Source organism: Rhamphochromis longiceps, linkage group LG11 (genome assembly GCF_057381845.1).
Source record: "Rhamphochromis longiceps isolate RC_006_pf linkage group LG11, R_longiceps_female_GT1.1, whole genome shotgun sequence".
Classification (NCBI taxonomy): domain Eukaryota; kingdom Metazoa; phylum Chordata; class Actinopteri; order Cichliformes; family Cichlidae; genus Rhamphochromis; species Rhamphochromis longiceps.
In genome coordinates, this window is record NC_140567.1 from 13,229,792 (window position 1) to 13,251,002 (window position 21,211).

The 21,211-nt window shown below is 39.7% G+C and overlaps 1 protein-coding gene across 2 annotated transcripts; it reads left to right on the forward strand.

Moving 5' to 3' along the window:
- Nucleotides 1–10,285: 10,285 nt before the first annotated feature.
- azi2 (5-azacytidine induced 2) lies at nt 10,286–20,983 on the forward strand. Of its 2 annotated transcripts, none has more exons than XM_085422367.1 (8): nt 10,286–10,430; nt 11,900–12,154; nt 12,891–13,007; nt 13,256–13,361; nt 14,669–14,802; nt 15,151–15,215; nt 16,333–16,457; nt 18,963–20,983. In XM_085422367.1, exons 2-8 carry the CDS (start codon nt 11,921–11,923, stop codon nt 19,403–19,405), a joined length of 1,224 nt encoding a protein of 407 aa, XP_085278493.1. In that variant the 5' UTR covers nt 10,286–10,430; nt 11,900–11,920; the 3' UTR covers nt 19,406–20,983. The 2 variants fall into 2 exon arrangements, with proteins under 2 accessions (XP_085278493.1, XP_085278495.1); XM_085422369.1 differs by having other exon boundaries at nt 13,256–13,355.
- The last annotated feature ends 228 nt before the right edge of the window (nt 20,984–21,211 follow it).

Below are 21,211 nucleotides of genomic sequence, written 5' to 3' on the forward strand. Positions count from 1 at the left end.
GTTCTGGAGAAATAGGGGGAAAAAAAGATCATAGACCTGGCACAGGAACTGAGAGATGTATCTGGCCCTTCAGTTGATCCATCTAGTGTTCACTGAAGCCAGTGAACAGAAATGGTCTCAGTGGGAGGGTGGCTATCAAGAAGCCATTCTTAGGGTAGGGAGAAAAGGTTGAAATATGCAAAATTGCACAAGAACTTGACTGAAAATCAGTGGCAACAGGTCTTACGAAGTGATGAATCGAAATTTGAAATTTTTAGATTAGATTTGTGCAGAAGAGGTCAGGGGAGAGATAAAACAGTGAGAGTCTGGAATCATCTGTAAAACATAGTGTGGGCTCTCTCGTGGTTTGGGGCAGCATTTCAGCCAGTGGTGTTGGAAATCTTGTCCAGATTGATGGAATTATGAACAAAAAGTACCATCAGATTTTGAGCCACCATGCAAAACCACTAGGAAAGCATCTGTCTGACAATGGCTTCATTTTTCACCATGTCCCTAAACACACTGTCAATGCAGGAAAAGCATAAATGCATTAAAAACACACACACAAAGGAACACCATTAGTCATGGATTGGTCTCCCCAGAGGTTCAAGAAGCCTGCAGAACTATTCCTACAGATTACTTTAAGACAAGAAATCTTGCCTAAGAGAGCTCAGGCTGTGCCTGATCATACCAAATATTGACTTTCAAGCTCATAACATACTCCTGTGTTAAACTGTCCACAAATGTTCGCTTGTTGTTTCATCCTTCGACGTTTGAGCGCAATAAAATTGTGTATTTAGATTATTTATTTTTATATTGATGCAGCCCTTTAATGAGCCCTCTCCTCTGATGGATAAACAGCTTGCTTGTAGTGGAAAAAAAGATTAAGTTAAAAGGGGTTGGACATTTCATTTTACAGCATTCACATCCAAAATTAGAGTGGACTGCGGTCAATTGTCCACAGCACTGTAGAGGTGAGGCAGGTGAGGCTGAGGCACCCAGCAGTGCTTCTGCACCCAGCAAGGGCAGTCTTAATGAATAGCGAGATAAATGATAAATGTGGCCATATGGTGGAGCCGGCTGGCCAAGACAGGGGTGCTAGCAAGCTAAACACGCACACATTCACACATCCTCAAATATCTCGCTTGTTAATCCGTACCTAGAATTGAAGAGCCATCAAACTGCATAACTCAAGATAGCAGCAGGTAGGGGTTAAGGACCTCTAGGCTCTTTGGATAGATGGGGGTGTTACGGCCGACTGTGAAATCATCACCGCACTTCCTGTCAAAAAGTTTTACAGAAATTCGAGCGAGGACACAAACTGACTGCGCGTGAGGCAGACTGTCACTCAGCAGCAGTGACTTTTTAATTACAAGCATTGTATGTGCCTCACTCATAAATGCAGGAAGTCTTCTCAATTTATATGTGCTTCTCTGGTGATTTGCTGTGTGTGTGTGTGTGTGTGTGTGTGTTAACTGAATCAAAGTAGATGAAGCCATATGCTGTCTGTCATACTTTGTAGGCAGTCACTTTCTTGTTTCCTCTCGTCTGCTGTATACAATACTCCTCTCTCATTACTATTCAGCACGCCACATGCTCATATAGTGTAGCTACACAAACACACACACGCACTAACTAGCCTACAGATACACCCACACAAACTTTATTCACACACATAAACTCAAACACAGTGAACAAGCCATTGTTCTCCTTTCACAGCAGATGCTATCTCTCTCTAATTGGCTCAGCAAAAACAAAGGAAGGGCCTTGGATGCCCCGCTGCAGCTAAGCTCTTCCAGTCTACAGGGATGTCCTCTGCAGGACCAACACACATACAGGGTCCTTGGATATGGCTGACCTCTGCGCTGTGTAAAGAAGGCCAGTTTCTGATTACATGGCACAGTTTCAGGGTCTGTGATGAATCAGTAAGCAGGCAAGTACACTTCAGTTCAGTGCACTTTTGAAACACAATATGAAAACACCCTGTGGGTTGCCAAGAATGCTCCAAACAATCGAGGTCCCCTGAACGCTACATGCAAATGGCGATTTGGAGGCTGAGCATCACATCACAGAATACGCAATGTTTGGTCAAGCCATTTTCTCATCAAGTGTGTTTGTCAAAATCCAGAACTCCTGCTCAGATCTCGCCCCCAAAAAGTTTACACCAGTTCTGCCAGTGCAGCTTCACACATAGCTGATGGGCGATAAGCCTTCACTGCATGCAATCCACAGCTGTCAAACTTCCTCAGTGTTGTGAAACACAGAGAGAGAAAAGAATAAGCGGGGTAAGTGTTGGTGCAGTTTAGTTCAGCACTGTGAAATATGACTGTACTGCTGGTATCATAGATCTTAACTTTAACTGCAGTAGTGCAGTGGTACTTGATGGGGTGTTATATAGCAGAGAAAAAGATCAGAGAGAGTCTACTGTGACCTACCATCCACACGCGTTTCACTGGTGATTAATAATAGGTGAAATTGTTCTTTTTTGCCAAGGGACAAAGATGAATGTATTCTGCATACCTTACTCTCTACTATTTCTATATCAGGCATAAAGACTGTAAAAGACAACTGATTAAGGGCCCAGCCTTCAGGCACATTACCTCCACAGATGCTGCCATTCGCTGTAATCACTCGAGTGCCTAACACACGGGGACAAATGACATAAAATCACAAGAAACGGCATCCCCTTCTGGCAGAAAGTGTGCATAGCAGGCAACTGCTGTTGGTTCAGACCTCGTGGTTTCATCAGTGCAGATTTATTGAGAGCAGATGTTTATATGAAAAACAGACATGAGAAGATCAGCCGACAACAAACTGCAACTGCAATCAAAAAGACACGGAGCAATAAAGCACCATGGCTCCTTTACAAGACGTTTTAAAGAGGGGGCTGCAGCAGCAGCTGCAGCAACAGTTTGAAGAGGTTCAAAGTCCCGAGAGTTAGAAAAATTTATTAAGGACCACACAACTGATTAATACTTGTGTTCTCCTGGTCTGGTATTTTTTCCCCATTCTTTCTGTTGTTGTTGTTTGTTTTCCCACCAATTACGTGGGCTGAAACATAAATAATTCATGCAGCACTTAAGGATGAAAACACAAGACTGATAAACAACAAAGTAACTTCAGTCATCACTAATTCAGCATCTGCTAAATGCTTTTTCACCACTTCTTATGCCACTCAGTCTGATTACAGGATGCTTTCGTCAGCATGTCTGCGCATCGCATGTCCAAACAATCCACGATTAGATTCTGCCTTCTATTCCTCTCCCTAGCTTCAGTCGCTAATTTTAATTCAAGCTTTCTTCATGTTCCAGTGACTAATACAGCTTACAATCAAATGTAGAGCTAATTAGATATTTCAAGTGACCATTATTTCTATAACATGTTGTCATAGAGCTGGTGCTTGCAAACATATCCCGAGTGCTCCAAAAGAGGACTTAATTTGGGCACTGAACTAGCACATGCATAATAATGACCTTATTTGCATATATTATGTCAGTCTGTTTAGTATGTTAATGCTTGGTAAACTTCTGGGCTTAATCGTTCATCTGACATTCTAATTGGGAGTTTGTGAATTGGTTACATTGATGCTCTGACACTTTTTATTCTTCTGCCAGGTCTTGTTGGTTCACGTCGCAGCCAAACAGCCTCTAGTCCTTCTCGACCACGAACAGAGCAATGGATTCACCAGCTTCAGAATATATTTGACAAACTGCAGATTTTCATGTTTAATTCAATGTCAGCATAGTGATGGTGCTTCTTTTGAAAGAAGTTACGAGGCCGGACTGCAATCCTAAAGCCCTCGACATTTTAGGGGATTTGACAAGATAATAAATGGCTGAAGCGTATTGTTCTGCAGGACACTGCGCTCTGGTTTGTCCGACGCAGTACAGTCAAACAATATATAATGACCTGAGCTGTAACCTCATTTGCTTCTGCAAGAATACTAAGGTAACTGTAAGGTAAAACATAGATAACACAAATATTTAAGAATAACCAAGTGAATAAACTAATTTTAACAATTATCTTTACAGCCCTTTCCCTTTTGAAATGAATACAATGATGTTAATATATATTTTAAATTATTACAGACAAAAAGTAGTAAAACAAGTTTATAAACTCATCATAAAGGTTTGTAAATACTAGTTTCACCATGGATTAAAAACACACAAAAATATGACTCTTAGATGTCCAAGAAAGGCAATGTAATATTTTATTTATAATACAGTACTTTGTTAAGCCAGCTGTACTAGTAAGCACAGTGAGCTATGAAACTTCACTATAATAAAAGCACTCACAAGCTACACTATAGTATAAACAGGAAAGACACTGAACAGCCTAAAAGCTCCGTGTAATCAGAGAGCAGACCATGTCCTCCCCTCAGCTCTCATTCACAGCGTGTTGTTGTATACCGGGGAAAATGTCCAGCACTATAATTAAATGCACCACAGTTGAATACAACAAGCAGACAAACTACTAATAAAAGATATTTTTTTTAAAACCAACAATAAATGGAAATTTATAGTCTTACAGAAAATATTTAGAAACACTTTTCCTTAAAATAGTAAGTATTCTTTATACTAGATCATATATATGGCTTCAGAGATATATATAAGAGTAAACATGTGTTATGTTGGTTTTTTTTCCTCTACCGCTGTCAGTCATGCGACCTTGATCAGCCTGCATAATGGACTCACAAAGTTGGAAGTCAGTCACGTGTCACCCTGGCATCCTCCTGCAGCAGCCTGTGAACTCAGCCTCTTCAGCTCCTGCCTGCTTGCTGCACTCTCAAACCTGAAGCCCTCTATGACCAAGGTCTCTCCGTCCTCCTCTATGCTGGCCCGACACTCCTGCTGATTCTGTCACAACAACAACAACATGCACACAAGGCTGTGCTGTGCACACTATGCCTCAGCACATAAAATAATAACAAGGTCATTTGTGCATCCTTTGTGCTTTGTTAACAGCTGCAATAGACAGAAGCTGCGCATTCATTTATGTGTTTTCTAGTGTGTGTGTGCGTGCGTACACACACTATTATATCTGTCCTGTGAGAAAAATTATTTATAGGGAGTCCTCACTCCTGCTAATTAGGTTCTAGAGGTAGAAACCTGGAGCTCAAATTTTATTTTTGTGAGACTGAACAGTCTCTCATGGATCGCTGGTCGTCTTGTTTCCTGAAACGATTGGGCCAATCGTTACATTTGTAGGTGGGGCTGAGGCTGGCAACACGTGCGGATGAAATTGATGCAGCTGTCAAGGCTGCTGTAAATCTACTCACTGAAATAACAGCTCCTAAATCAGAACGACATGCATTAAAGATATTATGGTTTAGCAAATAGAATTCTTTTTCTGATTCTGCCCAGTGGTTCTGGCAAAAAGTTTTATTTATCCGTCACCCCCTGTGGCACTTTGGGAAAGAGGTCAGGAGGGTCTAGTCTAGTGCTTAGAGTGCATGGAAGGAATGGAAGACAATGTAAGAGATGTCCAGAGGCTAAGCCTAAAGTGAAACTAAATGGACTGAAACGGTTAACGTCTGTGTCAAATATATTTTATATTAATGGCAATTCAGATTTACTTTGCATATCCTTTTCTTGCAGCTAAGAAGAGAAATTAACTGGGTTGCTATGCAACTATAGGGAACTCATAACCTGACCACTTGTGACCTTGTTATAACAGAAGTATAGTATCAGCTTCATTAAGTATGATAGAGACAGGATTAAATTAATTAAACAAATAAACCCATTTAAAAACAGAAAGACAGTGGGTTAGAAACAAAGAAGAAAAACATTATGTAAACTCAGCCGGGTAAGTTTCCTCAAAGGAATATGGTTGAGATTTGACAAATAAAAATACTTGATTCTGGGCTGACTGTGGTCTGCAGCACAGTCACGTGGTTCACTGTAAACATACCATTCTTTGCTGTCTCTGGTTGGAGAGATCTAACGATGCACACCAATTCATCATCTCTTCAATGTCTCTCATAAGTAACTGAGCTTCTGACAACACTGTAATGACATTGATGCAAATACTCAATAATAGATACCACTACTAATACCCACAATGCTTTTACTAGTTGATTTTTAACAATTTCACTTCGGAAGTCTTTCTAGTCTTACTGACCACTCAGAGCACTTTAGACTACAAGCCACATTTAATCATACAATCATGCAATGCTCTCTGTTCTGTACACTTTAAGCATATTATCTGCCATTCATCTCTGTCTAATTTAGGCTCATCAATTAACCTGACACACAAGTCTTTGAACTGTGGGAGCAAGTTGGAGTATGTGAGGAAACCCACTCAGGAATAGGGATAACATTCAAACGCCACAAAGAAAAAAATATGTAACTGTGTTAGCCTCAAATAAATCCTGATCTCATGGACAGCAAAGAAATCTTTATTTCAATCTAGTGGCCTGTAATAAAGAGAACTCTAATTGTGAGATGTATTTATGATACCACCTCCACTCACGCAGTTACAAACAACACTTGTGTTGCATTATGACAGTTAAATGAATCTTGAGAACATTTTCTTCTTCAAATCACAAAAAAACAAATCTAAACAAATGTTTTTCTGAAAGCGAGTAAAAAATACTGCTAATATATGCAATTGCTGGGCTTACGCTGACGTGTCTTTGCCATGGAGATCTCAGATTTCTCTTCACATGTCATGTCAGTGATCTTTGCAGCTTCTCTTACACTGCAAAAGACAACATAGCACTTTTAGGATATCTGTGATACAACTGAGCTGATACAGTGAACAGAGAAAAATATACACCTTAATAGTTAATAGGATAATGCACAGTGGAGTATGCCCAACTTCAGAAATCATGAAAACAATTCAGTTAGAAATAAATAAATAAATGGACTGGTACTTAAAAAGCACCTTTCTACTCAACACTTCAAGTACTACTGCAAGTCTCATCCACCTAATCACTCACACATTCGTACAGCAATTTTATATATGCCTAAGCACTTTATAACATTCACAAACACACTCTGATCATGAATCAGAGGTAACTTGGGGTTCAGTATCTTGCCCAAGGATACTTCAGCATGTGGGCTACAGAAATCAGGAACTGAGCAATCAGCTTTCCAACTGATAGATGGTGCGCTCTACCATCTGAGCCACAGCTGCCCATACAATATGTTGATCAAATTCTTATTTTAATCAAACACGCTTCCATATTGCAGCCTACACATATACTGCTACTAGCTTTAGATAAAACTCATGAGGGCTAAAACCAATGCTTCTCTCACTTTCCATAAAGCAATTTCAATGTTTACTATGGACCTATTTAAGGTTAAAACCTCTTGATCAGCTTGGCTTAGTCTTTCGGTATGCAGACTGACTAGATCTACTGCTTTAAAAGTATCATGTGAAGGGATTATGAATATCAACCTGTTAAGCCTTGTTATGTAAAACTTTTAATTAGCTGCACTAAACCTATAGAGAATGACTAATATTTAAGATACCTTCAGGACTACACCATCAACTTACCATCAAGTTACCATCAACTGCACTGACAAAATACAAACATCAGTAAGGACGGGCTGCTAGGCATTAGGGAATTGCTTTTTACTAGGTTAACTGCTTGTAAAGGCATCACTTTATAAAGAAGTAAATATCGCTATAATTAAAAGAAACACCCACATATAAAAAACATGATGTATGTCACAAACGAAAACTTAACAAAAGGTTATCAAGAACCTGAGCAATAAGCTAATGGTAAGTGCTACATTAGCGCTAGCAGCTAATCAGTTTTAGGTACTGTGACAAAAAATGAACCAAACCTGTGTTTTTGTTAACATTAAATATTTATTATTAGTATTATAACTATTTGATTTTCTTGCTTACCCGTTATATTTGGGAATTGTCACTGGAAGATAATCCTAATTTAGGCAAGTGGCAACTAAGGGATACCACAGTATAATGCGCAAAACTGATTTCTATACTGTCATTGGTTTGTCCCTTACTCGACCTTAAATGCCCCGGACCGTTACTGCAATGTCACTTTCTGACCAACAGATGGCACTCTTACAAATACCAAATCTGATTTGACCGCAATCGTACTTCGCGTTCCATACAGTGACGGCCTGTCCCGCATACAAGTGTGGAGTAATACGTGATTAGTGAAAAGAAGGGGTCGTTTGTTTGGTCTGCGTAGTAGAATAAGCTGGGTAAATGAAGACTGTATTTACAGTATTTGTTTCCTTTTTGCTTATTTTTCAAAGGAAATGCCCTTGTGACTTCTGTTATAATTTACTGTATTTGTCTTTATTGTTTTACATGAGGTATTGATTAAACTGAAAACCAACATTTTACAGTATTTTTGTTATAAGATTATGGATGGACAGTGCATATTTACGCTATGCCCAGCTGACTGTGCATTGTGCTATTTGATAGTTAAAGATTCGGCAACCCTAGCTATAACACTCGTGCTACTCGTGAAATAATTGCCTGTTCACTATTACCTTTAAACATGGTTCAGGGCATTACTTGTTTTCTTGCCTGTTTCTTAAGTCATTCTTTAGCTTAACAAGTAGTCCCTGTACTCTTTTGTCCTTTTAACACAAAAACACACACACAATAGAGAGCTAATTTTTAATCAATATAAGGACCACAAGTAAAAATATGTGCCAAGTTTTAGCTTTATCTATTAATATAGTGCCATGAAAAATATACACACACTACCTGATTTCTTTCTTTCCTTTTTTGACATATCTGTGACACTTACCTGTTTCAGATTGTATATATTGCATATTACAACAAAAGGTACCTGGAGCAAATACAAACCACATTTTTTAAAGAGTGATTTTAGAAGAAGAAGAAGAAGAAGAAGAAGAAGAAGAAGAAGAGCCACTGGGGGGGAAAAGTCGGCAGGTCTTTTTTTCTTCTTTTCCAGACTTCTGCGCGGGAAAAAAGTCAGAATTCTAAGAAAAAGGTTAAAATTCTGAGATTAAAGTCAGAGTTCCATCAGAATTCTGAGTTTTTTTTCTCAGAATTCTGAGGTTTAAGTCAGAATTCTGAGAAAAACTAATTCTGGGGAAAAAGTCAGCATTCTGAGAAAGCTTCTGACTTTAATTTCAGCAAATTTTTTAGATTAAAATGTGTGTGTACATGCACAGACCACATGTGCATACTGTTGTACACATAAACTCACAGATGTATATGACAACTCAAGTTTGTGGCATTAAATTTGTATTCAACTTTTAAACATGTAATACATTTGTACTTGAGCATCAGCACATGAACTGATGGACAGACATTCTTCTTCGGGATTTTCTGGTAGAGAACAGAATTCATGCTTCCATTAATTACAGCAAGATGCCCAGGTCCTGAAGCGGCAAAGCACCTTCTAGACCAAGCCCTAAATCTCAGTTTTTCAGATACTTGCAGCAAATACGTCATCATTTGCTGCTGGAGATTTTAGGAGGGGAGAGGAAGTGCCTTCTGCCCTCGACTGTGACATGTGATATGTTTAGACTCAGCAGTCCATCTGCATCTTAAGGATAAAGGACACTCTTTCGAGGATGCCAATGTTCACATTTTGGACAGAGAGGACAGATGGTTTGAAAGAGGAGTGAAAGAATCCATCTATGTCCACTGTGAGCGACCATCTTTGAACAGAGGCGGCGGTTTACGACACCAACTCTCTGCCATCTATAATCCAGTTTTGAGATCCCTTCCCAGACGCCTTAACGCCCACTCACATCCTGGGCCATCTGACCTCAGGAATTCGCATGATAAGGTGGGGCCAGGTTTCACAATGAACACACCCGAAACTCTGGCTGATTGGGACCCACGCCTAGTTTCCCACCTTGGCTCAGGCGATTGGAGGATCATCAGGGGGTCCTTTTGTCCCTCTGTGGGGGGTCACTCCCACTAGGTTTATATCTGGGACTCTCCACCATTTGACCTTAGAACTGAAGAAGCTTCTCGGATGAGAGGTGAAACGTCTTCAAGCAACTTAAAGAAGTCCAGACGCTTTTCTTTGCAAGCTCCTTTGACTACGATGACCTGGATGACTGAGAACCTTCACAGGTTCATATGTTTAGAGTTGCAGCATTTGGGGGGGGGGAGTCATATGAGAAACATAAAAGGTTGGAAGTATAGAACATGGAGCAAATATTTATATTTTTATGGCAGAATTCATGAAGCGTGTGGTATGCATATACCGAGGAAAGGATAATGGGAGCTATGGTGATCGTAACAGTGTGTGAGAAAGTGCACACGCTCTTTAAGACTGTGCTTTTACTTTGAAAGGACTTGAGCAGCGGAGTGACTCCCGGAAGTTTTTGTTTTTCTCACCTGTCAGTTCGGTCGAGACACGGCACCAGTGCCGAGCCTTGTCTCTTTGTTTTCTCCTTGAACCAGCTCTTGTTTTTTCCAAATTAAATGACAGTCCTATGTGGTCAGTCGATACCTAACTGAGGACAGCGTTTAACACGGTAACTGAAAGTCGAGAATAAAAAATAATCGTATCCTTTTTCTGCACCTAGCCAGAAGACGTTAGCCAAGCATAGCTAGCCGTTATCATCATAATAGATCAATCATTTTGATGCGCGGAGCTGTCGATATGTATTTATGTTTCTCTAAAGACCGTTGCTTAATTGTTGTGTTATTCTTATTGTTGGCTGTTTCACAACCGGACGTCAGGGTTGTTTGGTGTTTGTCAGCACTGTTCGCGGAAGCTAACGGCGTAACGTTAGCTTTGTATACACGCGAAATTCATTGATTGTTTTCAGAACGATTATAGATGTTTTCTGCTGTCGCTTTGTGTGGAAGATTGTGTTTTTTCAGCTGAGATAAGATTTTTAGCTGTTAGCTTTCCTGTTTTAAGTGGAGAAGTCTTAACGGAATTACGTCGCTCTTCTTGCCTTGTTTTGGATTCACGTCCACTTTCGTTTTTAAGTACTTGTTGTGGGTCGCTTTCGCTTTCATGCCGACTGTCGTCAAAGTCAGCAGTTTTCCTTTTTCTCTCTATTTCTCCGTTTCTATTCATCTCCGCGGGTCTATCAACCTATTCGGTAACTCTGCTTAAACTTATTTTTCTAAAGGCTTAGGCCTTTAGTGATAAAAACTTGGCTCCTGTGTGTTTGCTGCATCATTGCATGCTGACATCATCAAGAAGCTGCACCGTCTCTGAAACCGAGCTACTCCGAGCAGAAATTATCCAGGAGGGTGTGGGGGAAATGTCAAGTAGCTTTACTGAAACACTCATATCGTTCCTGGAAGTCAGCTCTGCTGGCACTTCCTTTAACAAAGGCATTCAAGTCAGTGTGAGATATTTCTTTGTAAATGTGCAGAGTTAAAGTTTCTTTTTGATAAATTCTTTTTCAGCCTCTCATTCAAAGCCATAGGCCAGAAACTTAGTGTACACAATGTTATGTACATGTTATGGAAATCACACATTGCAAATTGCCTTTTTTGGGGGGTAGATCTTTTGTAGACTATTACAGATCTGACTCCTTTATTGTTCAGTGTTGGTAATTGAAGAGGACCTACCTTCCAAGTACATTCATCCCTGGTGTTAAATCAAAATCATGTAATTCCAGTGTCAAGTGCCCAAGGGTAATAGGAAGCACCAGCACAAAATTGCATGCAATATGTGAACAAACTGATTTTGCATGCTAAAAACCTCTCGTTGTCTTTAGGGCTTTTCTGATGTCAACCTCTGGCGGGGCTTTCTTCTTTTGTGAAACTGTGGTTTAAAAAGACCATTGACTGTTAGGAGAATTCTACTTACAGACATTAAATGCCTTATGAATGAATAGAACAAGTTGACAGTGTAGACTGTTTGTTGGATAATATAGAAAATATTTATTTCTTAATATGATAATAAATCTAATATAGTTTGACTTTGTTTTTCTTCACACAAATATAGGATATTTAAAGAAGTTCTTCATGTATCCCCCAGGTCTTCTATCTGCCTCAGAATATGGCCTGTGTAGGTATGGATTCCCCAGCAGTGGATGATGACATTTGCATCCTTAAACATGAGACAGCCTACACCACTGCTGCTGAGAGTCCTGTGTCGGTGTGTGCTGGTGACGAATCGGTCGCCTCCCACTTTGCCCTGGTCACGGCATACGAGGACATCAAAAAGAGGCTGAGAGAGACAGAGCGAGACAATGCCCTGCTGAAGAAGAGAGTGAAGCAGCTTGAAGACAAGGTATAGATGGAAGAATAGAGTAGGAAAGAGTAGGAGGATGGCACAACAAAGGGAAGATGGGGATAGAAAAGAGAGAGAGAGACAAAATTTAAGAACATAGAGCTTATCATGCTGTCTAAACAACCAGAGAGCAATGTTTACAAAGGGTGACCTATGAACAAAGATGAATGATTTTTCTATTGTGCACGACTTCAGAATGATGGACAAACACAAAATACTAATATCTCACTGCAAAAAAAAAAAAAAAAAAAAAAAAAAGGAAAAATAACCTCTTGGAGTGTATGCATGTCAGCATCATTAATATTGTTTGTCTGTTGTCAAAACAGAAAAAACCCAACAATGAGAAATAAATGTGCTCTGTTTAAAAAAGAAAGGCAGTCTGGAGAAGTATGTCTTTGGCAAACACTGTGCTCATATTCAGCAGAGAAGAATGCTCTTGAAATTGGAATTAAGAACAAAGGATCCAGTAAACGGATATAGTGAGAGAGTGAGTTATTTGAACAGCAAAGGTCTTAATACCGATTGCAGACCGAAGCGAAAGTTGGGCACAACATGTGGGCAGAGCACGAGCTTGTTTGTTTAAAATCTGTCAGTTTTAGTTTTATGTGCTGCAGCACTTGGTCCATCAAGATAGGATGTGGTGGGAGGAAAGTGACTTCCTACCGCAACATTTTAAATTGAACATTTTTTTTCTCCTCTACTTTCTTCTCTGTTATTTCTTCTTTCACCACTGTAGCTTTTCAGGCCAGATGCTCATTCATCAGAGGGGCCCCAGTACGTGAACAAGGCCTTCAGTGCTTACCGAGGTATCTATATAGAGAAGGAGGACCTGCAGATGGAGCTTAACAAACTGGTGCGTTTTACTGATTAATCTGAACATCTCATAAACTAACAGTGCAGCCAAGCTTAAAGGCTTAATGTCTTCCAAACCTGACAGTAGCTTATTTTCAAGTATAAGGATAATAAAGAGAGTTTGGTTTTTTTGCCCACCTGGGACTGCAAAAGTAAGAGTTTGAAACATTGTTTTAAATACACTGACTCTACCTTCATGCTCTTTGGCTCACTGTCTGTTTTGTTTTTTTGTTTTTTTTCCTCTGTCAGAAAAGGGAGACGAGTGAGAGAGAAAGGATTCTGATGGAGCAGCTTCACACCAAAGAGGTGGAGCTGCTTCAGCTGAGGACAGAAATGGACACCAGCCAAGGTACAGGTAGAGTACACAGGCCTGCTGTCTCTGAACTGTTCAGTGGAAATGGTTCTGTCCTCTGATGAAACAGATAGTGTACATTTAGAGCACATGAGATTTGGATGAAATACAAGGAAAAGAATCCTGTTCCTGAATTTTAATCATATTAAATTCAAGGACTGAAATTGTTTGATAATTAGCTATGTCGGACAATCGAAGTAATAATCTACTCTTTAAAATATCTCCATCCATCCATTTTCATGAGTTAAACCATGGTAGCAGTAGAGTATTTGAGCTAGTTCAGACGTCCCTCTCTCCCACATGTTTTCAGACCATAGAAGCTATATAATGTCTTCTATGAGCTCTTGGTCTACCTTGGGATCACCTACTAGTTGGGTGTGCCCATTATACCTCGAAGCGACAACCTGATGAGAAGTTTGAAAAATCTCAGCTGGCACCTGTTTGGAGTAGAGTTGCAGATACTCCAGTCTGTTCTCGATCTGGATGTCCCACCTGCTTAACCAGCCACCCTTCAGAGGAAAGTAACTTCTCTTATTCTGTAACGGAAGCTTGCGGCCATTAGAGCGCGTTAACAGTCATTCATATTCCAGCATCCCCTGCATTACATCTGACACAGCACCAGCCCTTCTGTCAATCCATTTTATGCTCAGTCATGAACATGGCACGGTTCTCAGATTCTTTACTCAAACACCAGTTGTTTTGGTAGCCTCTTATCCTACCCACTTCACACTGAAAACCATTGCAGGCAATGTCGAAGGTCTGACGAAACCAGCAAAATCGTATCATTTTCAAATAATGAGAACTAATTGTAATATCCCAAAGGGTACACTTACATCCTCCTAAAGCTGAGAGGAACCCTTGACATCCAGAATGTGATTAGTAACAGAGTAACAATTACATTTATTTCAACACTTTTATCTAATACAGTACTAGAAGAATAAATAGTGTCATATAGTCAGTAGGGGAAAAAATCCAGCAACCTGATTTATATGATATGATAACATTTTTATGTTGCAATACTCTTAAGTACATTTGGTTTTTTTGTGGTTATATATAACATATATGTTGATTCAAGTACAATTTAAATACAGGACAGGCTCGAGTATTTTGACTCATGTGCCATTCTCCTTTACTTCCATACTACCTATGATTTTCTATGAAAATGTAAATGTAAAATGTTGCTCTATGATTAAACTGATGTTAAAATATTTGGTTGCTAAAAGTGCAAAAGTCAGTGTCTTTAATTAATTATGCCTTTTGTACCATTTGTAACACAAATTCCATCTGTTTTTCTGCGTGCTTGTCCACAGTGATGAAGAGCCTGAACAGCTCTCAGGACTCCTGGCAGGTGGAAAGGATCAACACTGAGCTAAAGATCCACAAACTGCAGGAAGAGCTGGAGAGGGTGACACTGGAGAACAATCGGCTACTAGAGAGAAGTGCGGTGAGTGAAACAGGGAAGAAGGAGTTTCAGAGAACAGGATAGAGGGGGCGCTTGAGATGAGAGACGCTCTTGTCGCATAACAAAAGGAGGAGAAATCGGTAGAGGTGTTAGGGCAGAGAGAGACAGGGTGACACTGGGAAACACAGTAGTGAAGACAAAGCCAGGGTGGGTATGCTACATCTTTAACAGTTGGGAGATGAACTCTTAAAAGACAGACGGACATAAGTGTGAGTTGTTGTGGAGTGGAGGATGCAGATTTGTTTGGTTTTTTTGGGGGGGAGGGTTGTCCGAAACAACCAAGAGACTGCACCTCCACTCTCTGTTTTGCATAACTTAACTCTGTTTTAGGGGGAGCCGCATGGCCTTAACGGACCAGACTTGGACCAGACCTGTGATGCAAAGTATAATGCAAGGTATAGTGTTTTATGAATATCATTAAAAAGTGCCCAACCATAATTTCTGTAACCTGTAGTTACGAAGCAACTGTAAATAGATGGGAAGTCTTGCCTAAAGCACAGTCTTAAGCAAAAAAATCAGTTTTAAATGATCCGCCCTGATGAAACTACAGAGAATCAGGTAGGAACACTGTTTACACGAAACTACAGAATATACTGTTTTTATGTCTTTGCTTTGAAAGCTAAAGCTTGTGAATGCAGTGCTCTGTATGGCCACAGTTTCAATTGTACTTGTCCTGTTTGGCCACTAGAGGAGGGTGCAGCGTTATGAATCTGCTCATCATAGACTGCATGCATGTCTGCAGCATGATGTGGAGGTAACCTCAAAAGTATATGAAGAGCTAGACCCTAAACTTGGGTGCTCAACACAAGTCAAATTTAAGTCCAGAATTTTGACATGCATAACGTCTGTATGGAATTTATTTATTAACATTTATTAAGAAAGAAAATGTTATAATTTGTCTACCTTTTTAATTATTTTAAGCACCACAAAAACCTAGTTTTTCCACCATAGGCTTTCTGTTCATGTTTTTTGCTGTGTGAGGCAGGTGTTAGGACTCAAAACAAGTGCTGATACATTTTGCATCTTTATAAGAGTGTTTTGTAGGTGTTGCCATCCTTAAATACATCACTGTTTTTATTTATTTTGTCTTCTTGTTTGTAATACAGATAATGTTATTGGCTGATTAAGCATCAAATCAACCAGTACTTGTTGTTGTTTTTCCTCTTAAGTATTGTCTGACTGTAGTCACTGATATTAATTGTGTCAGCAAAGAAGCACATGATCACCTTGGTATGTCTATAATTTATTTAATAGATTAATCTTATATGTACATTTAATCCACTAATTTTTGACTAAAATTGACATAATGGGTGGCATTTTGGCATTGTGAAATTTCAGTGAACAGGTGAATTTGACTTCAGAATAAGATTGTTCTAAAATATTTCCTTTTCCTGAGCGTACTCTATAGCTGCTCATGATATTTACCACAAGATCCTGTCTGACAGTTGGGTGTTTCTAACACCAGCTTTGAGGAAACTTGCATTTAAGTGAAATGCTTTGTTTATTGTGTAGGGAGAAGAGCATGCAGCAGACATACAAAGCTCTGTGTTCTGAGGTCGGCCGTCTCCATTCAGAGCTGAAGCACCAAACAGGCCTGATTAGGAAACTCAGGCCACTGATCAGTGAGACGCGACAAGGTGAGGCACATCTGCAGAAATGTGAGTGAGCTCAGGATTGCGCCACAGTTGGTGTCTGAATACAAATCATCCCATGCTTAATGTTTGTTTTAGTGCGTGTGATAATCAACTGTGCTCCACTGTGTCCTTTTCACACCACCTCAGCTCCTGTACAGTGAGGAGTCTCCTTTATAGCATTAATGCATTGTTGTGTAGGTCGCCACCTAAATGAACCTCCTAAAAGCAACCATACAAAATGTATTCAGTCTCTTCATGTCTTTACCCTAAAAATAATTGACATTTATATCATTCCCTTTAGGAACCAGGTAATATTTTTGTTTGTTTTATTTGACATTTTCTTGAATGTTTATCCTGTTCTTATCATATTTCATTTTTTCCCAATATTTATATATTTTATTTAATCTTTTACATTTGATCTGCTTTACATCTGATTTAACCTCAGTGTGTTTTTCATTCTTTTCCCCATGCCATTATATTAGCAAAGCAGAGTCCACCTCCCATAGAGGGCTCTTAAAAAGAAAAACTCAAACCCTACGTTGTTGTTGTTGTTGTACGTCACATCTGCACACACATGCAGTTCTTACCCAAGCCCCTGAAAAAAGCTTGCAACTTCTTAAAGAAGTGAGGACAAATGATGAAAGATTAAGAAAACAAATTGCAACAATTGTATGTAGATGTAACTACAGAGTAAATTAATAGAGAGACAAACACATTTAGCTGATCTAACACTGTTAATGAGTACTTGAAGTAATTACAACAGGGAAACGAATGAACTGCTTCTGTTCAGTAACGGGAGTGTTTTTTTCCCCCTCCCAAGAAGTTTTCTCCTCCTGCTTCTTTTTGCAGTTTGTATAAGAGTGTGATAAGACTGTGGATATTATCAAAGTCCTCCAACACTTTGATAAAGGACATCATGAAATGGTCTATCCTTCCATTCCCCTCCCTCTGTGATGATGTATGCTACCCTAGGAGGGATTACCTCTGTTGTCGATTCCCTCGGAGTGTCAGAAGAGGAGACCAGGAGGTGAAAATTAGAACGAAATATGGCAAGAAAATAAATCTTGCCCTATTTATTCCACTGAATAAGAGGGTAATCCTGTAACTTAGATGAAGCAGATGGAGTGAAATGAGGAAAGCTGGAGCAGCAAAAGAATGGAGCGGGGCAGAGGGAGGAGGGGGGTGTGCTATGTATTTATTCAGTCATACTGTGTATCTGTATTCTTCTAATGTTCCTCCTTTGGAATCACTTTTATTCAAATCCTAGACTCAGGAGACCATCTCATGGAAGCATAGCAGGGAGGGATGGATGGATAGATGTGTGGATGGAGAGAGGTATGGAAAAAAAAAAAGCAGGAGCAGATACTCTCATTTAAACTTTATTATTCGCTCAAGATGATGATTTGAAAGCAAAGCAATGATGTGTCTGTGTGAGATTAGGACATGTGATTTGTGTAAGGATATGCTTTGTATGAAATGAAAGAAAATGTGTTTGTGCGTTCAGGTCTGATTAGGTTTTGTTCTCGAGGACAAAATCTAATTATTGCTTTTGTTATTTACTGATTCCCAAGCGGTGACTTTTACATGGTGCAAAGGTTTCATTGTGGAACTCGCTGCCCGCTGCACAGGGTGCGATTTTTACTCCGGTTCTGTTTTTACACTGAGGTCTATTATACAGTTAGAGATCAGAGCTTAAGATTTATTTTTTTTAACCGCTTTAGAAACCAAAGTTTAATCCACTTGTTAAAAAAAAGAAAAAAAATACAGAGTTGTTATCTCAGTGCTAAATAAAAAAAGAAAAGAAAAAAAGACGTGTTTAGCTGGGTGAGGAAAGAGCATTTCATTTGTGCTGCCGACATCATTTAGTTAAAATGACAGAAAACACGCTATTTTTATTTGCTAGAGAAATTCATTAAAACAAACACCTTTACTGTCTAGTAAAACACTGCTAATAAGTGCAATAAAATTATTATTCTTTTTAAAGTTTCCAGATTTACTAAAAAAAACCATCTTGGAGTCGTGCAGGGTTTTGCAAAGTTATAGCATTCAGCCAAAAATCACCACTTAAGATCTGTCAGATTGATCAATCTTTATTTAATATTTCCAACGTCATGAAAGGCTCACCATTCTAAATATTAAGAACCATTGGTCTAAGTGACATATCGCTTGTAAACATGTCTAACGTGAAGGCAGGCAGCATTTGTTTATTCGTTATGTAAGGCTTTCAGTACTTGGCAGTGATGACTGAAAGCTAGTAGCGTCACTAAATCAACAGTGAAATTTGTCACTGAAGTATCACCAAAATGATAGAAAAGGTAATTGAACAATTGCCTCTAATATTTGTGCTTGTTTTACGGACATTGCCACAGTCCATGCAGTGATTGTCTGTGCAGGTCTCACTAGAAAAATGCAGTTTTGTGCAACCACATCTAACATTTGATTATCTTTTACCCTCGTTTTTCCTCATCCTTTTTTTTTTCTTGCACTCACCCTCCTCTCTTCCTGCAGCTGCCTCAACAGTTCCCGTCCAGTGTCTGGACGACGTGGAAAAGAACAACCACCCCCCAGTTCCTCGGCCATCAGTGCCTCGTCCCCCCAGTGCCCCCCCACTGCCCTCATGCTCTGGCCGCCCCTGCCCCCCCACCGGCTGTCCGTCAGGCACCCTGCTGCCAGATAGTCTGAGGGAGGACTGCTGGTACAACGGCCCATGGCCCCCCCAGAGTTGTTCGGGAGAGGGTCTGGTTGGGAGCGACGCCTGCTCCGTTGTACTTCCCCCGCCTCCCCTGAACCAGGCCTCTCTGGATGACAGTTCACGATCCTTCCCCAGTCCCCCAAAACCCAGTGACGCCATGTTCTGGGAGGGACACTCCGCTGCGTCCAACTCCTCGTCCTCAATGGGTAACTGCAGCCCCAGGAGCCCTCCCCATACAGATTGGGCCAAGCCTTATTAAGTTACAGTGGGAGAACAGATGATTAATAATTTATTGGAAGATAAATAAATGTTAGAAATTTGATGGAACATAAACAAATGGAACAATGAATAAACTCTCCAACCCTGCCACATAGCTACCACCTTACCTGCCTTAATGTGATAAGACCACTTTTGTGGGGCGGATGAGACTGGACCTCCTGGTTGTGGGAACTAAACGAGGCCAGATGAGGCCTTTTTCTTTTTTTTCTGAGGTAAAGACTTTAAACTCATTAATCTGCCATCTCTGCTCACCGCATCGGTGAACATTTCTGACTTTGCAGAGAAAAAGTTGATGAGAAATCCTCAACAGAATAGTTTGTCCATGTTTGTGTCCTTGTATGCGCATGCATAACTGTGTGCAAGTATGCATACAAGCAGTTTAATTTGTGTGTGAGCACATGCACGTGCGTGCATGTGTGTGTGTATATTCACATCCAACAGTGTGCCTGTATCTGTATCTCATCATAGGGCCTCTTCCACCATAAACTGTGGCTGTTGATCACTGGAGCCACAGCATAGTGCTAGAATTTGTATAACTGTACTTCCTCCAATGCAAGTCTTTTTACATTTGATCACTGTAAATTACAGAGGGTATGTAGTTCCATGTTTGTCTAATGGTCATGTGAAGGAGATGTGTTGGTAGGAGGAGTTGATGTGTTTGTTTTTGTACGGTGAAGACAGACATACATACACTGACTGTAGGATAATTACAGGTTTTGGCTCCAAATTTGAAATGCTAATTAAGTTTTCTTTTTACTGAGGTGGATTAATATCAAAGTAAAGAGAGAGAAGGTTCAATGATTTCTCATAACCTTCACAACTCAAGTCTGTCTGGTATCTGACAACACCATCTATTGTGTTGCTTTCTTTTTTCACCTCTGAAGTGACATGTAGATGTAAGGCTGTGAATTGCTGGTTTCTTAGCACGGCATTTATTTTGAAGGACTCGCAGAATGCACCGCATACACTTGGCACATCATTTTGAACATTAGAAAATGTGAACTATGCACTGTGCTGATTGTTAATCCTGCTGTTTAGGACTGAGGGTAGTCTCTCTCTGGTCTCCCAGTAGTGAAAAAGTATAAACTAAGGGCACTGAAGAATCTTAGACCAAATAAACAGAAGAAACTGAAAGAAATGTGCATATCTGTATAAATGTATATGGTGGGCTTCAGTACTCTGCCAAACATGGTTATACACTCCAAAACTTAGCTTTTGCTTTTTCTCCCCCAAGATGCCTGATATGTCTAAGAGCTACCTGTGCTGGGGGCAACACAATAATGTAATAACCTGATTAAATATGAGATGTGACTTAACAAATAGGTGCACAAAGCACAAAGGCCCATGGGTAAGTTTCTTTGTTTTAGTTTTTTCTTATCTGTATCATGATTGTGGTCTTTTGTTCTTAATTTCTAAGAAATGTTATTTTACAGCAGTAGTTTCATACTTCTGTAAACAATTTGCAAACCAAAATGCAATGTACAGTAGATATGGATTATATTTTAGATTTACTGCACTTCCGGCTGTTTGTAAATATGATCGAATAAATGAATGAAAGGAATCAACACCGTGAGGTTGCGCTGTTTTCACTTCAAGCATGATGTTATGTGGTTTGTTAAAACTGAACACTGAACACAAAGCCACGATGATTAAATCATTTTTTTAAAGCTAAATATCTGCAAAGGGGACAGCAAGCCCTTCTCTGTACCACAAAGCCTAAATGATGAATTGAAACATCCATGTTAAAAAAACAAAAGAAAAAAAAAGTTGTTTTTCCTAAATTATC

Coding starts and splice junctions, on each gene's coding strand:
- azi2 (XM_085422367.1), top strand. CDS start 11,921: ATGGCCTGTGTAGGTATGGATTCCCCAGCAGTGGATGATGACATTTGC. Junction 14,803..15,150: donor GGCTACTAGAGAGAAGTGCG/GTGAGTGAAACA, acceptor ACTCTGTTTTAG/GGGGAGCCGCATGGCCTTAA. Junction 15,216..16,332: donor GATGCAAAGTATAATGCAAG/GTATAGTGTTTT, acceptor TTTATTGTGTAG/GGAGAAGAGCATGCAGCAGA.